This window comes from Aulostomus chinensis, chromosome 3, assembly GCF_037954235.1.
Source record: "Aulostomus chinensis isolate RoL2024-O1b breed Wild chromosome 3, RoL_Achi_v1.0, whole genome shotgun sequence".
Taxonomy (NCBI): Eukaryota; Metazoa; Chordata; class Actinopteri; order Syngnathiformes; family Aulostomidae; genus Aulostomus; species Aulostomus chinensis.
In genome coordinates, this window is record NC_141322.1 from 20,596,960 (window position 1) to 20,613,493 (window position 16,534).

At 43.6% G+C, this 16,534-nt stretch overlaps 2 protein-coding genes across 3 annotated transcripts; both read left to right on the plus strand.

Moving 5' to 3' along the window:
• The first annotated feature begins 12 nt into the window (after positions 1–12).
• Positions 13–8,974, plus strand: sfi1 (SFI1 centrin binding protein). 2 transcript variants are annotated; one of them, XM_086199479.1, is made up of 31 exons: positions 16–552; positions 632–703; positions 791–901; positions 978–1,072; positions 1,146–1,263; positions 1,351–1,453; positions 1,552–1,708; positions 1,791–1,952; positions 2,737–2,807; positions 2,881–2,973; positions 3,058–3,155; positions 3,252–3,318; positions 3,574–3,704; positions 3,785–3,866; positions 4,487–4,665; positions 4,744–4,819; positions 4,998–5,093; positions 5,183–5,259; positions 5,336–5,438; positions 5,537–5,633; positions 5,765–5,925; positions 6,009–6,083; positions 6,329–6,403; positions 6,502–6,678; positions 6,760–6,959; positions 7,037–7,120; positions 7,287–7,455; positions 7,544–7,583; positions 7,662–7,797; positions 7,880–7,979; positions 8,062–8,974. In XM_086199479.1, the coding sequence occupies exons 1-31, from the start codon at positions 389–391 to the stop codon at positions 8,221–8,223; spliced, it is 3,531 nt and encodes a 1,176-aa protein (XP_086055605.1). In that variant the 5' UTR covers positions 16–388; the 3' UTR covers positions 8,224–8,974. The 2 variants fall into 2 exon arrangements, 1 of the variants encoding a protein (XP_086055605.1); XR_015112108.1 differs by lacking the exons at positions 7,287–7,455; positions 8,062–8,974 and having other exon boundaries at positions 13–552.
• On the plus strand, positions 8,779–15,785 carry sxph (saxiphilin). The gene is made up of 17 exons (XM_086199480.1): positions 8,779–8,839; positions 9,159–9,322; positions 10,649–10,748; positions 10,832–11,008; positions 11,116–11,278; positions 11,393–11,457; positions 11,578–11,735; positions 11,846–12,032; positions 12,140–12,288; positions 12,365–12,455; positions 12,556–12,603; positions 12,673–12,858; positions 13,034–13,181; positions 14,265–14,347; positions 14,431–14,615; positions 14,866–15,052; positions 15,141–15,785. The coding sequence occupies exons 1-17, from the start codon at positions 8,785–8,787 to the stop codon at positions 15,182–15,184; spliced, it is 2,190 nt and encodes a 729-aa protein (XP_086055606.1). The 5' UTR covers positions 8,779–8,784; the 3' UTR covers positions 15,185–15,785.
• Positions 15,786–16,534: the final 749 nt, after the last annotated feature.

Consider the following 16,534-nt stretch of genomic DNA (forward strand, 5'->3'; position numbering starts at 1 on the left):
ACAGCCCGCCCGCACGGGATGTCCTCGCGTGAAGCCGTGTAGTCTGAAATGTGCATGTTGTTGGGTACGTTCGTTACTTTAAAACAGGCACCGCTAATCATTTACGCATGTTTTAAGTTTCTTAGAGAGGGAACGACCGCAGTTGACAAGTGTATGAATGAAACAAACCCCAGCGCCACATCTGCGATCACATGACAAGGAAAAACAAATGCGCGGTTCTTAGTTACTCAAGCAGTCTCTAAACATCGATGGAAGGTATTAATTTTCTCTATTTTATTTTCTACATGAATCAAAGATCCTTTAAATGCCTTTTCGACAAGGTTGCTTCTATTCGGAGAGTGTTGCTTCGGATCCGTAAGCATTTACAGTAGCTGCTACTTGAAAAACGATGAAAAATAACTCCAGAAAGGCAGATCCTCAAAGAACTGGACCACGCAGTGCTAAACCTGGTGATGGAACCAAAGAAACTCGCTCAGGTCACACCAGGAAGATCCCTTACAGGGTTGGATACACTTGGAACAAAGGTGGAAGACTCAAAGAGTTGAGAATAAGGTGCTAAATTTGTTACACTGCTTCTGCTGTTTATTTTATTGTCATGTTATTTACCATCTGATTTCTTCAATCTGTGCAGACACCTGGCAAGGAAGTTCCTGAAGATATGGCTGCGCAATACTTTTGGCCGAGTAAATCCCCATGAAGCCAAGTAACACTTTATTTACAATGAAGCGCAGTCATTTTCACATTAATGTCATTCTTTGTCTGTAGATTGAGAGTGATGATTAATGTGCAGGTCCCACTATGACAGTGTGATGTTGCGAAAAACCTTTGAAGGATGGAGAGATGAGTGGTGGGTGACCAGGAGGGAGTGGAGTCTTACATTGCGAGCTGAGTGTCATTACAGGTCAGCATCCATGACATCACGTAGGATTTCTGATGGTTTGAGACCGTGTTCGTTGATGATGTGGCTTGTCTTCTAGATTTTACCTGTATCACATGACGTTCCACCACTGGAGAACATTTATGTCTTTGCTGGCTGATAAGAAGAACAAACTCCAAAAGGCTCAATCATTTGGTAAGATTACGACGCGCACAATCACAGTTTTGTCAGATGTCTCATTTTATTAACTACCTGGTTCCTTCGCCAGCTGACAGGCAGAGAATGTTCCGGTTCTGGGAAAGGTGGGAGATTTTCACAGAGATGAGGCGGATGAAAAAGAGAATGCTTGAGTCAGCTCTTGAGCAGAATAAACGAGCAACTCTGCGGTATGTCGATTCGGTTTTTAAGCAGTCCAGCGGTGTTTGGCAGATTTTCTGTGACACGTTTTTGCTCCTGATCCTGCTCTTCTCCAGCTCAACGTGGAGTTTGTGGCAGACAAGGCTCCAGGAGGATCGAGACATTCGCTCTCTTGAAGAGCGAGCCCTCAAGCATCGGATCCTGATTCTACAGAGCAGGGTAAAGATGCGATCCAACATCAATCGTTGACTCCGTTACTTTCGGAGACCCCTTGTTCTTTGTATACTTTGAGTGATGATGTGCTCTCTGTGATGAAGGCTTGGCTTCAGTGGAAAGAGATGCACGCTGCTGCTTGTTGCCAGAGACAGAAAGAATCCAAAGCTTCACTTCATTTCCTCATCGGACTGAAGAGAAAATCATTGCATCAGTGGATAAGTTTTGTGTCTTATCGCCAAACCAACAAAGAGTCACAAGGTAATTAGAATTCCTTGCTGTGTCCACTCTATTTTTTTTAAAGCTATGATTCTCACGTTTCCTTCTGATTTTGGCCCTGTAGCTGTGGCTGAGCATGCTGCCTGTCTTCACCTAATGAAAGTGTGTTGGAGAACTTGGATAAGCGCATTGCATCGCAAACGGAATGAGGAAGAGTGTCTGCAAGCCGCTAGGCATCTTGCCACTGGGAGCTGTCAGCGTAGAGCGCTGCAGCGCTGGAGGGCTTGTATCCGTCATTACATATGTCCGCTTATGCATAATTGAAGCTTTAAAGAAACATGGCAACCTTTCAGGAAATGTGCTGATTAAATTTTCTCCCCAGAACCAGACAAAATGATAGATACCCATCTCTTCTTGTGTGGGAAGTGTTAGCGTGCCCAGCAGAAGTCATCTTCTGGAACAGTTGGGGTTCAGGGTCTTGGTTTGTCCAGAAATAAGCATCCTCTTCCTTGCTTACCAAGTACGCATGATGGGTTGCAGTTGCACCTCTAGTTGTCTACAAATGTAGGGAAAGGTAGTCTTCTTGTCTGACTCTTGAGGGGATGGCACACAGGGTTATTTTCCAAAAAGTTGCGGTATTCCTTTAATAATCAGATGCAATTGTTCTGATTCTGAACGTGGAGGGTCCGTGTTGGTGTGTGTATACGAATCTATACACCGATCCAATACCATACAATTTATTATCCTTGAAAGGGGACCCTGCTACTTCCTAGTTAGCTCGGACTAATATTATACACAGGAAGTCTATTTTTCTTTGCCTCTCCAAACAGGACTTTTGAAGAGTGAAGAAGTATGGATTTCCATTATGACGAGTTGGACGGAGTTGGCAAAATGTGGCAGTATTGTGAAACATGTCGTTTGAGTTGGGGTTGCCTGTAAAAAAATTAGATCAGGAATCACGATCAGTTTTCAGGAATTAAAAAAAATTAAAACATGTTTCAGTTCCCCTTGGATCTTCATCGTATCCTTGCACCTATAGGACACTTATGTCTTCCTGAACTCATCAGTAGATGTGACGGCGTGCCGAGAAGAAGCGGAGAGAAGCCGAATAGCAAGTCAACACCACCACCATCATCTACAGGTGAGATCGGGAACACGGAGCAGCTGCACCTGAGTGCTGATCGTGAACTGATCGCTGTTCATTCTTATTTCAGCGCGCTGGACTGCAGGGTTTGTGTTTGAACGTCATCTGGAGCAAAGCACACCGACTGAACAACAACTTGGCTGTCCAACACTGCCACCAGACTGTAATACATGAGTTCTCTTTTATCTTATCATCTTTAAACTACACCGTCAGTAAAAGAGATGACGAGTCATTTGTGTCTTCTTAGATGATGAGGAAGTATTTGAGGCTGTGGCAGCACCGTCTGGAGGAGGCTGAAGACAGGAGTGTTCAACCACTGACAGAAATGGCCCTGAAAAAATACAGGTAAATATTCAGAAACTTCTCATTTGATGTAAAGTTACGGTTGTGTGTATTATCTGGATTCGGACTTTGACTGTGATGGCTTTACTCCCCCAACAGTACTTCCCTGTTGAGCAGCTGCTTTTACCACTGGAGGGAGAAACTTGCAGATCAGAGACACACACAGGTAGTTGTTGTTGTCAGATCTAGAACAAGAGTGAGATTCACTGACCATTAGTACGTCATTCTGTAGATGAGAGTCTGTCTGTCACGCCAGACTTCAGGTTAACTTTAAAATAATCTGTTGGATCGCTTTCACCTGGACAGCATGTTTTCTTTTTTCCACTATAATATCCCAGTAAAAATGTTTTCCTCACAGCTTTCTGGTGGCTGTAGCTGGCATCATGAACGTGCAGTTTAATCCTCAGAATGCTCATTGCAGGAGCTGCAGCTCCGTGCAGACGTCTGGTTTACAGAGCACTCGCTGTCTCAGCACCTCAAGTCCTGGGTTGTGTTTACGCTGCAGAGACGACTGAAAAACCTGAGGAGATGTAGGGCAGACGCGTACAATCGGTGAGTGACCAGGCGTGTCCTCTTGCTCTGATTGATTTTGTAACCATGGCGGTGATTTGTGTGTTCGTTCCTGTTGTCAGGCAGCGTCAGTACAGCTGGGTGTTCTACATCTGGTGGGGACGGGCAGAGAGACACAAGTTGGAGATGCTGGCTGAGAGGAGGGTATGATGTTTTTATGGATGCGCAAAGGCTGCCTTCAATCAAACCTGATTGTATATTTATTTATTTATCTTTTTACCAAACAATATGGACAGCACAAATCACATGGAATCTGATATTTTTCCATTCTGATTGGGGAAATTTCACTCTACTTTAAATCGACACTTGCAGCGCAGAGCCGACGGGAGTCATTCTCTGTGAATAGAAACAGGAAAAAGGACCTACAAAGTGCTTGTGATTGGAACAGCTGCTAGTTTTACAGTGCACTTGATTGTGTTGTTAGCTGTTGGTGCTACTCGATAGTTTGGTTGATGCAGGCAAACAGGGGATCCAGACTTTGCCTCAACACACTCACATTTTCATAAAGAAGTAGCAGCTATTGCTAAAAATGACTTCATAAAAAATATCATTCACCCCGTCTTCATTTTTTTCTGCCCTACACTGATTCCAATAATGTTTACTTCAGTACAACAGGGTGCTTCTCTGTGTATAACATGAACATCTAAACAAAGAATTGAATCCAAATGGATCCCAGAGGTTTCCGATGTGAACGTAGCCAACGTTGGCGGTGGTTGATAGCACATCTGCGTGTCAGGATCTGAGGGATTACTTGCTGTCTTCAGGCCGTCCATCATGAGGCGCGATTCCTCATTCAGAGAGCCTGGACTCGCTGGAGGCAACGGACGGAGGAGCAGATTGAAGAAGAGCAGAAGCAGGAGGCATCGGAGCGTCTGTACCTGCACAGGCTGCTTCACAGGACAGTTTCACAGTGGAGGGAGATCAGCTCGGAGATGAGAGAGTGGTGAGGCACTGTCAGCGCAACACCAGTGGGGTGTTGTGTTGTTTTAGCTCATGGTTTGTTTATTTGGTTTTGTCTCAGGAGGAACAAAGAGCAGGAGGCTTGTCGTCAGGGTGACCTGCGCTGCATGAGGTGGGCGGTGGAGAGATGGAAAAAGGTGCTTTTGAGGTCGTCTTTCTGTCCAGATGTTTTTTATCCTGAACCCTACCATTCCTGCAGTTCTCATAAATACTCAACACATCGAACCAGTGGTGTGATTATGTTTCAGATTCAGGAAGCGGTGACAGACGTGGATTTGTTTCATGTATGTCAGTGACTCTTGTGTGTTTGATCAGTTTGTTCAGAGACAGAAACTGAAGAGGGGCAGGCTGGACCACATGCAGCATCACCATGATGTTAAACTTGTTGAACGCGCCTATGGAGCCTGGAAGGTACATTGCTATCAAAAACGGGTGATGCGATACCCGGGACTCGTATTTTCAGATTGATAGAGATGATTTTATTTCTGACACATCCTCAGAAACACCAGCAACAGATGTCCTGGGTCCGTGCACATGCAGATGAACTTCACAGAAAGAAAATTAACCATTTCCTCAGGTATTTATGCAAAAAATAAGATATGTGTGTGTATATTCTCGTGCGTGTCATCAGTTGGACTCACGTCTCCCCATAGGAAGGTTCTGTCTGTGTGGAGAGAGAATGCGGTGCTGCAGGCGGAGGTCCGACTCAACGAGCGACAAGCACAGAGTCACTACCAGCATTTCCTCCAGCTCCAGGTTATAAAGCATCCTGGTGCCCTCTTCAGCTTTGCTATCACAGTCACTCCTGTAGCAGGGTGCTTCCTGGTTGCTCACTTTGCTCTAAATCTTTATAGGTCTTTGTAGCTTGGAGGGAAGTAGCAACACATGTAGTGTCACAGTGCCGCCAGCAGAGGGCAGCTCTCAGACAGGCTCAGATGACCTTAAATCAAGGTAACAAGAGAAGCAGTTAAAGACCTCATTCATGAGAACTTAATTACCTCACAATCCTGCAGGGGAGTTTTGCTATTTTAGCAATGGTATTGATACTGAATGTATGTACTTTTAATGTCCATTATGATCAGTACTGCTGCTGCGGGCCTTAAGACACTGGAGGAAGGAGAGCAGAGAGGTGCAGCGGGAGAGGAAGAATATGGAAAAAGCCCAAAAGCACTATGACTCCAAAGTACTGTGTAAAGCACTGAGAGCCTGGACCAAGTATCACCACCATGTCCTGAGATACAAGGTCGAGAAGCGTCTTTATCCCTTAACAATATCACTGGCTTGTTTTTCATCCCATCAACTCTTGATAATGTGATTCCGTTAAAGGTGATGAAACGACAGGGAATCTTGTTGGTGAGACTGAGGGTGTGCCAGACCTACTTTGACCAGTGGAAAATGAAGGTTTGTTTGTAAGGTCAGACACATTGACATCAGTTTATTTGTCATAAATGACTCAGAAACAGTTGCTTAAGGTACTCGCTGGTCCTGTTTTCAAGTAAATCACAGGAGTATCTCATTTACATTGGACACCACAGCTTGGAGGGAAAACCTCCTACATGGAGGATTAGTATGAAGTCAGCGCAATATGTTCGCTTTGATTTAGTGGAGTTAAACCGGACATGACTTAAGTTACATTCTGCTAACAGCTGCAGCACAGACGGAGAGAGTCTAAACAGACAGAGGCGGCTCTCTGGCACTGGTCCCTCACTCTTCAGGCCAAGGTAACACATGCCTGTACATCTTTTTGTCTTTAGAGAGTCGAGCTCTAATAAGACAAATATTTGATGTGTTTCAATGATGTCTTGCAAACCTACTACAGGTGTTATGTGCATGGAGGCTGTTGGTGAAAGAGCAGCGCAGGAGGCGGGAGCAGGCGGCCAGAGCTGCACAGGTCTACAGAGACCAGCTGCTGAGGGAGGGCGTGACCTGCATCCTGACTTATGCTGTTCACATGAACGACCTCACTACTAACCTCACGCAGCGCTGCCTGGATCAAGTGTGTTCTGTACATTTCTCAGCGGAGTTAAAATTTGATGGTTTTATTCAGCATTTGATCAACCTTGCTTGTTCCCTGCAGAGATCGCAACATATTCAGAGAGTGGTTAAGCGCTGCGCCATGCACTGGAAGAACCGTGCTCTTAATAAACCACACAGTGTGGAAGAAGCTCGAGTACTACCACAGAAGAAGAGTGTGACCTTCTGTTTGCCTCGCTCAAAACATGTTTCCCCGCCTAACGTGGGAGAGCAGAAGGCTGAGGATGGAGAACTCAGCAAGTTGTGAGTGTGATTCAGAGTGCGACAGGTGTTCAACAGTCTGTTCAACAGTTTGTTCTAACAAGTTGTCTTTTTTGCAGGCTTTCCTCTCGCATGCCTCGGCGTCAGCCACGCCGCTGCGAGAACCTGCTGGTGTCACCGCTGAAAGAGTCGCCACATGATGGGTACGGCATCTCATTCACTTTTTTTGACTGCTTGTGAAAGTTTTCTCCAAGTAGTTCCTTACGTGAAGACGGAGTGCCGAGTCCAGGGTGGTCTGTGCTGCTTCCTCCGAGACTCCCTGGATCTTGACAATCTCTCACTGTCAAATACTTCTCTCCCTTTTTTTAGCACCCAAAGTTACACCAAATCAGGTCCACCACACTCTGAGCTCAGTTGTCCCTCACAGCACCCTCTTCCTGCTACCGTCGGTATGTGTGGTCCTGCCACACAAGAGTCCCCTCAAACCTCAGACCTCCTTCTACCTCCTTCTGCTTTCATGCCCTCACAGACTAAGACGGTAATCATCGCTCTGACTCCGACAGGCATCAGTATGCTTCCAAGTCAAATTGATGTGACCAGGGTTTCTTTATTTGTGTTTTATCAAGGTGGGGAACTCCAGTAGCTCAAGTCCTAAAGATGATGCAGGTTTGGTTGGACAACATTTGAACCATCACATTTAATGTCAGAATTTTTCATCAAAATAAACCCTGATCCTTATTTAAGGGATTCATCTGAGAGCAACTGGTGGAGAAACTCAAGTCGAAGACTCAGCGACCGATCCGACTTCTTCACTGATCAGAGAACTGCTGAGCATTCAGACAGACATGGAAAGTTTCCGACAGGACAGGACGCAGCTCAGGTAAATTAATCTATGAGGAGAATTATTTCAAATTGACTTTCACGGTTGTTTGTGTTACATTGGAGGATCTTTGACTGTTCAGGGCATGGCAAAGACTGAAAGAGGTTTTACAAAGTTGGCTGCAGACCAGCGGAAAAGACGAACAAGCAGAACATAACAGCGTTTGTCAAGAGCTGAAGGAGGTAAGAAGATCTTTGCTCTCGCAACATGTTAGCTCTTCTCAAAGTCATGCAGTATTGATGGTTTGATTTCGTGTGTTGACAGTTGGAGGAGCGCATCGAGAGGCTGTCCACGGAGCTGGCAGCACGAAAGCCAATAATGCGGCTACATGCAGAAAGGATCCACCATTTAAAAACTGTCCTACACTCTTCAGGAGTTTATTTTCACCAATCAGACGAGACGGAAGGCTTTGTGTTTACCGCATGACGAGAAACCGTTTAGGTCCAAACACACTCCAGCAGGGCTTCCACCTGTTGATTACTTCCACTTTTGTTCATCTGTCTTTTCATCAATGTAACAGGATTGTTTTCGACAGCTGAAGTAGAAACCTGCTCTCCAGCTGAAAATTTTTTAGCCAGATTATTTTTTTTAATACATTTTTCTAAAATGCACCCGGATTGTAAAGAAACAGTATTGAGATTTATGACTGACTGTGACAAGACTCAACATAAAGCATGTTAAAGCTTGTCTCTACCACTGCACCCACACTGTAAATCTACACAAACTCTGGATGGGGGTCGTCCTTGTTACGGATGTAGCTAAATATTTTCCACATGTGTGAAAAAGCGACTTCATTATGTTGAGTGGATCCGCCCTTGCGCAATACTTCTTCTGTTTCCCTTCCCTGCTGTCAGATTCTCTTGTGCCTTTTAATACTTCTTAAAAGTCTATTCGGGGATTCAGACTAGCAGAAAGGGCAGCTGTCTGTTTTTCTGCAGACAACATAAAGACAGGTTTGTCCAGGTCTTCGAACAACAGCTGGACACAATGCGAGGACTTAATGCCCTTTCACTGTTTTTCATCTTGGTCTGCTGCGTCAGGGGTAAGCAGCGTTACAGAAGTAATTTATTTACTCACTTTAAGTTATTTCATGTTAATGTTTTGTCCTTTTCTTTGTTTGATTTACTGGCAACAAGGTTGTTGCCTTATTTATTTGTAGACACTAATAAACTGATGACAACAGTTGAAATGTATATTTAACCTTTCAATATCAGATATTATTTCTTGTCATTTACACACACACATACACACACAGAAAATCCCTCAGAAATATATGCAGTTCAAAAAAGCATGAATACATACTGCATACTGCAGTAATCCAAACTACCTTGCAATAATCCGCAGTATTTCTTGCATGACAGCTAAGAAGATGCGTTGGTGCACAGTGTCAGATCCTGAACAGAGGAAGTGTGCAGAACTGGCTAAAGCTTTGGTGGCGGTGCTGCCGCCAGCTGCTGTGGAAGCGTTTGCCAGGCTCTCCTGCATACGTGCATCCAGCACAACAGACTGCGTCAGTAGGATCAGGGTGAGCCACCAGTCCCTCACCCGAAGGGCCGCATCAGGGTCTGGTCCTGGGGATAAGTCCAGTTATGTTGTCGTTATTCAGCGCAGAATCCGTTTGCTTCAGGGTGACTAACGATCTGTTCAGGATATGATGCTTGATTCAGATGAGGAAAAAACAAGTTAAAAACATAATAGGGTCTTCGCCTGAAGTACCTTCAGGCTCAGGCCCTAAAAAAAAACTTTCAACAGAGGAAAAAAGGTCAGATTGCAATAGATGCTGGAAATCTTTAGTGGAAAATAACGTTCTTTGGTATATGTGTATGATTCATATAGCAACCAAAAACAATAACAGGTCCTGGATTGTGGGGGAAACATTGAAAGGTGATTTAATTTTCTACACACCATCGGCAGTTGATCAGATTTCAGCTTTTAGTTTTGCAGAAAGAAAATGTGCAGGTAAAGAAACTTGATGTTTTTGAATCTGTCTTCGATCAGTCAAATATTTTTGCAGTGGGATTCAAAATGGCAATAATGCATTTCCCCACTTATTGATTATTTGAGAGAATTCATCAATCACGCATAAATTAGTCCTGTGACATCTCACAGAGGACATATTCGGAAGGGCAGGGAGGACATGAGGATTTGTAAATTTGAGGCAGCAAAGAATGAAGATAAATACTTAACTTGATTCAGGTTGAGAAATGAATGTTAGGAGAATCCAGGAAGAGCTGTGATGAAGACCTACTGTATTTAAAAGAAGAGGATTATCAGCCTTCCTGTGGTAACGAAGATATGTTGTCACTAATTAGTCTACAAAACCTTTTCATGATGGTATTTCAGTACAAATCTGGTTTTAATTTTGTTGCTAAACCACAAAGTCAGAAGGCTTTTATTACTTTCAGTAGAAAACATATCGGCTGGTGTTAATTATCTCTCTTGAGAGGTTTTATGTAATGAGACACTTTTACTGGAGGTTTATGACTCCAGATTGAACACAACAGTACATTTAGCTTTGTTTATGTCTAAAATCTGCTTTTACATAGAGACGAAAAACATAGGCTGATAGATTCCTGAAAATTTGTATAACATGAGACAAAGTAAATTGAAAGGATAGTTGATAATCATTCACCAACTATTCATGTGTTTGTGTAAGTTCACTTTACACGGTCTAGAAATAAAACTTCAGGTCAATACACATGGCAAAACATCCGTATTTTGTTTGAAATATAACAGTAATAGTAGAAAATAATTAGGATTATTTTTTTGTTTTTGCATTTTGCCTTATTTTGGAGACATCACCTTCAATCCATTTCCTTTCTAAACTGCCCCTGTGAATTCTTTGTTTCAGGCTAATCGTGCAGATATCGTGACGTTAGACGCAGGAGAAGTGTATTCTGCTGTAAAGCAGTTCGGCCTTGTGGCCATTGCTAAGGAGATATACAGTGACGGTAGGTTTACTCCACATGATTGAACAGCATCTCTCCTCAGCTTCACTATCTGAGCCTGTGTGTGTCCACACTGAGTCCTGCAGGAGGCTGTATTCTCTCTGTGGCCGTGGTGACAAACAGCAGCTTGGACATCAGATCCCTGCAGGGTCAAAGGAGCTGTCACAGTGGGGTGCGGTGGACAGCTGGATGGAGTCTTCCTCTCGGCTTCCTGCTGTCTCGCAACTACCTGAGCTGGTCAAAGGAGCAGCCGCTCAGTCAAGGTGATGAGGAGCAATCAATAGCTCAGTGCAATGTTTTAATGTGATGGTCTATGAAAAGTTTTTTTCTTTCTGGTTGTTCACTGCCTTGTTTTTCTCCACTCTGAAAGACGTCAGCACCTTTTTCTCCGCCAGCTGTATTCCTGGATCTGCTGCCATGGCGCCACCTCTGTGCGCTCTGTGCCGAGGTCAGAAATCCTACATTCGCCAGAAGAATTACCACTGTGAAACGTCCCACAGCGAGCCCTTCTACAACAGCCAGGGAGCTCTCAGGTCAGGCGCAGGAAAGGACCAGCAAGCTCTCGACAAAGACGTCCAGCTGCTTTGTTTCACAACCTGAGTCATCAAGTCCTGTCTCGTAATATAACTGCTGTTGCTGTGCCACAGATGTCTCAGGGGTGGGTCAGGAGATGTTGCATTTGTCGACCATCTAGCACTTGAGAGTATTGAAGGTTGGCAACATTTTCTTTTAGATCTGCTTTACATTGATTCATTCAGCCCCACTTTATTAATCCAGCTTCCTGTTGCTTTGTTGCTCCCCTCTCTTTTTCATTCTCCGTTTATTCTCTCAGAAAGTGAGAAGGACAAATTCAGATTACTGTGCACAGATGGTTCACAAGCTCCTCTCAGCCACTATAGAACCTGTAATCTGGGACGCGGTCCAGGTGCAGGCATGGTCACCAGATTAAACTTCCGCAAGATTGCTCGTAAATTTCTCTTGACAGTCCAGGTATACTTTTTGTGTTCCATCATTTTCTTTTTTTCGGCTTTTGCCTAAAAAATACTGTTTCAATTCCTGTGTTGGCCTGTTTATGTCTTTTAATTGTTTTGTTTTTTTAGATGCTGTTTGGCCAACGAGGACGAGAGAGGCAACGCTTCCAACTCTTCAACTCCTCTTCTTTTGGGGAAAATGACCTTCTTTTTAAAGATGTCACAGATAAACTGGCAGTTCTGGTGGATGACATGGATGTCAGCCAGGTGTTGGGGCTGGATTATGTTGCACTCCTCAAAGGTCTTGGACATGAAGGTGCTCCACTGACTGGTGTTTGTTGGAATTCTTCTGTATTTGAAGTAGATCAGTTTCGCCTCACTGGAAGGGTGTGTGTGTGTGTGTGTGTGTGTCCATGCATGCAGGGAGCTCACTGGAGGACAGTGTGGTGCGGTGGTGTTGCATCAGCCACGCAGAGCAGAAGAAATGTGAGCAGTGGGCCCTCAGTATAAAGTCAGACCCACTGGTGTGTGTTCGAGCGCTGTCGATGCGTGAGTGTGTGGAGAAGATAAAGGTATGTCATATAAACTACAGCCTGTCACAGGGACACTGTTCTACATGATCACCTGTATCCTTCTCAATTGGTACAGAAAGACGAGGTGGATGCTGTCTCACTGGATGCAACACACTCGTTCATCGCAGGGAAATGTGGTCTTGTCCCTGTCGTCACAGAATATTACGGTAATGCTCCACTCACATTTGTTATCTACCGAGGCCTTTTCTTAAATTTCCCCCCTGGACACAGTTCAAAAGTATTAATTTGGTGTTGTTTTCCTCTCAGGAAGAAAATGTATGCTGGCTGAAGGATTAACCCACTTAGAGACGGACGGTAAGGTCATTTAAACTTCAAACAAATTCGACAAACTTTCTCCAAACCTTCCTCTATCGCTCTCCTCAGTCTTACCCTCAGTGGTGGGTGTCGCGGTTGCAAAGCGATCCAGCAGAAACATTTTCATCGGGAACCTGGGAGGCCGTCGCTCCTGCCATGGTCAAATGTACAGCCCTGCAGGCTGGCTGCTGCCATACACACACACGCTGAGCCTGGAGCAGAACAACAGCAGCTCCCCTTGTGATCCAAACAAAGGTGCTGTTGCTATTAAGACTACAATTATTGACTGAATTTAGTCAGCTGCTTTTTTCCCTCTGTTTTGTCCTCTTTTTATAAAAATGCCATGTTTCATGTGTGGTGCGACTTCTAAACCTCTCTGTTTGCAGCTTGTCTCATTGGTATGTCTTTTACGTCCTCTCTCCTGTGTTAGTGTACAAGGAGGTGTTTTGGAAAGCTTGTCTTCCAGGATCTCAGGGGGATCTTTGTAAAGTGTGTATGGGAGGCGTTGGACAGGCCGCTACAAAACGTTGTGCTGACAACCACAATGAGCGTTACTATGGCAACATGGGGGCTTTGAGGTACATGATAATATTGTGGCGCTTTTAAAGGAACAGATTTTATAGAGAAGAGTAGAGTAATCCTTTATTAATCCCTTGCAGAAAATTGGAAAAATATATAGACACATATGGGATTGAATATGCATTTTTCTTTTTGTGTATTTTTATTTTGTGGATTCATTTTCTCCTTGGTCTGTTTGTTTGAGTCCAACTGTCAACAAGATTATGCAAAAAGAGACAACACTGATTCAAATGAGATTTCAAATGAGATGCATTGCAGCCCAAGAATTAGATATTAGTAGAGTTAGGAGCAGTTCAACGCATGATATGCAGGAATTAATTTCACTTTTTAACATTGCAAGGCTCTTTTTTTAGAATCCATCCATCCGTTTTCCTCCGCTTATTCCTGTTAAGGGTCGTGGGGGGGGGGGGGGGGGGGGCTGGAGCCTATCTCAGCGGCTTTCGGGTGAGAGGGGGGGTTCACCCTGGACGGGTCACCAGTCCATCTCAGGGCCAACACATAGAGACAGACAACCATTCACTCTCACACCTACGGTCAATTTAGAGTATCAATCAGCCTCGTCCTCTCTTGATGTCTTTGGACTGTGGGAGGAAGCTGGAGTACCAGAGAGAACCCACACAGGAACAGGGAGAACCCACACAGGAACAGGGAGAACATGGAGACTCACACAGAAAGATCCTTTGACCTAGCTTCTTGCTGTGAGGTGGCAGTGCTAACCACTGCACCACCGTGCCGCCCTCTTTTTTAGAATATACTTGGTAAATATATATATACATATATACCTTGATTTTTAAAAAAGTCAGGCATATTAGCATTGATAGTATCATAAATAAATGTTTAGGATTTTGTGGTTTTGTTATTAAAGAGTGAGCTGTTAGCATTTATGGAGCTTTCTTTGAAAATGTCAACATCTCATCTCAGGGACCATTCTGTGGGGTTCATTCATTCATTTTCAGTGATTACTGCTCTGCCTCCTCCTCTGTCACAGAGAGGGAGAGGCTGTCTGTGTGGATGAATGTTTCTAGGGTAACAATTTCAAATATATTCTTCATGTTGCTTGAACTGAGTCTGATACTTCTTAGGTGTCTGGTCGGAGATCCCAGTGGCAAAAGCTACGGCGATGTGGCCTTCCTTGAGCAGCACAACCTTCAGGACAATATTCTCAGTAAGATACTCCTTTTTAAGAGTTTCATGATCATATGTGTAAATATTACTAAATTCTGTGTTTCTTGGGTGTTGTTACTTCAGGTTTGAGTTCCACTGGCTGGGCAGAAGGGTGGACACCGTCAGACTTTGAGCTGCTCTGTGGAGATGGACGGCGGGCCTCACTGTCAGAGTGGGAGAGCTGTAATCTGGGAGTCATACCTCCCAACACCATCATGACACGACCGGTGCTCACAGCGCGAGTGTATGACTTCCTCATGAAGTCACAGGTGAGCTTATGAAGGCAGCCTTTCTTTTTATGAGTTTTATTTGTATTGTCTGAGCAAATAAGCTGTCACTTTTGTAAATGAATTGAATCACTTTTTCTAGTGTTACCAGAGTCCTTTTGTACACAAGAATCTGTTTTACTTTAGTAGAGAATGCGTGTGCTTTTGCCACTTGGAGGATTTTGCAGTGGCAGGCATTCAATGATTTCTTTCTTTCTTTCTATATTAAAAAAAATGTTTTTAAATCCCACAGGAAACATTGGCAGCCAACCCAAACACAGAGTTCAAGCTCTTCGAGTCTCACCAATATGGAGAAAGTGATCTGCTGTTCAAAGATGCCACGCAGTGTTTTGTCCACACGAGTCACATGGACTACCGCTCCATCCTGGGAGAGGAGTTCTATAGTCGAGCAGAAACTGTCTTCAACTGCACCCATTCTGGTACAACTGCACTAAAATACGTGGAGTACTGCAAGTCATGGCTCTCTTGATGATAATAATGGATGTACATTCATTTTTCTCTCAACAGATATCTTGGAGTTTTGTAATCAAGACGTTTGCAGCATATTCTGATGGACACAGAGACTGAAATCATATATGAAGACTGAAAACATCACCAGTATTATCACCGATCCCTCACTCATCCAAACAACAATCACAACCCTGCTGCTGGACTGTTTTTGTACAAAAAGGCATGGGACTTTGTGCAACTGTTTTTTTTTTTTTCAATAACATTTCTTTCTGTTCTGACCTCATTTTTGAACGATATAAAAAGCTTTTACAAACTTTCAGATGGCCATACAACTGCTTTGTGTAAAAAAAAAAAAAAAAAATCTTTCTTCAAAACATAGCAAATTTATGTGCAAAAGCAGCAAAGAGAAAACACAGCTGCACATGTCCACAAAATGGATGTAACTGTAATGTCACAGTGTGTAGAATAAATTCAAATGTAGCTACGTCATTGTAGGAGTTTTTCCAAACCCTTGAACTGATTATCTGTATCTTATTCAATTATCAATATATCTAAAACTGAGGGGGGAAGACATACGTATGCTGGTTTTAAGCAAACCGCAATCGCTATATTTCTTTAAAATATGTAAAGCAATGACTTATATTATCTTGGGAGTTAAGTGTAAAGTTAGTTGCCCATCAAAAACTGTTTCTAATGCTTTGTTCCGACGTGGGTGCTGTAATATGACGGAAGAGCTTCCTCATATGCAGGAATTGGACATGCCAAGCAGTATGAAAACAGTCGTTTCCAAGTTGTCAGATAAACTTTGTGAAAAATGGAGATCTGTTGCTCATGATATTATGGAAAGATACAATCAGAGGGCTCATTTTGTTGACGTTGTTGCATTTTTGGAGAAACATGCGAGGATCCTTTCTGATCCAATTTTTGGAAAGATTGAAGCACATATACCACAGAATGTAACTGCTTTAAAGCCCTGCAACAAATTCAAAATGCAAACAAAGACATTCAGAGGGAAAGAAAGTAGTTTTGCCACTACAGTAATGTCTACTAATGCATCTGAAGAAAATGCTCATACAAACAATGCAAAGAAACAAGAAATTTTGTGTTGTTCACGTGCTCACCTTTTGGAGAAATGACAGCAGTTCCAACGTAAAAAACACAGAGAGAAGATCTGATTCCAAAAGGAAAAAGGAATATGTTTTGGATGTTTAAGAGTTGGGCACATAAGCCGTGACTGTAACAAACGCTTGGTCTGTGAGCTTTGCGATCATCAACATCCCACTGCACTGCATATCCCAAAGGTCAGTGCTGAGTCACAACAGACAGGTGAGCCACCAGAAGTGAATCCATCAACTTCCTCCCAGATATGTGGACATAATGAAATGACCGCTGCAGTCCCTCCATTGTCCCAGTGCAGGTCAAGTCCACAAAAGGAACTGAAATTATTCAGA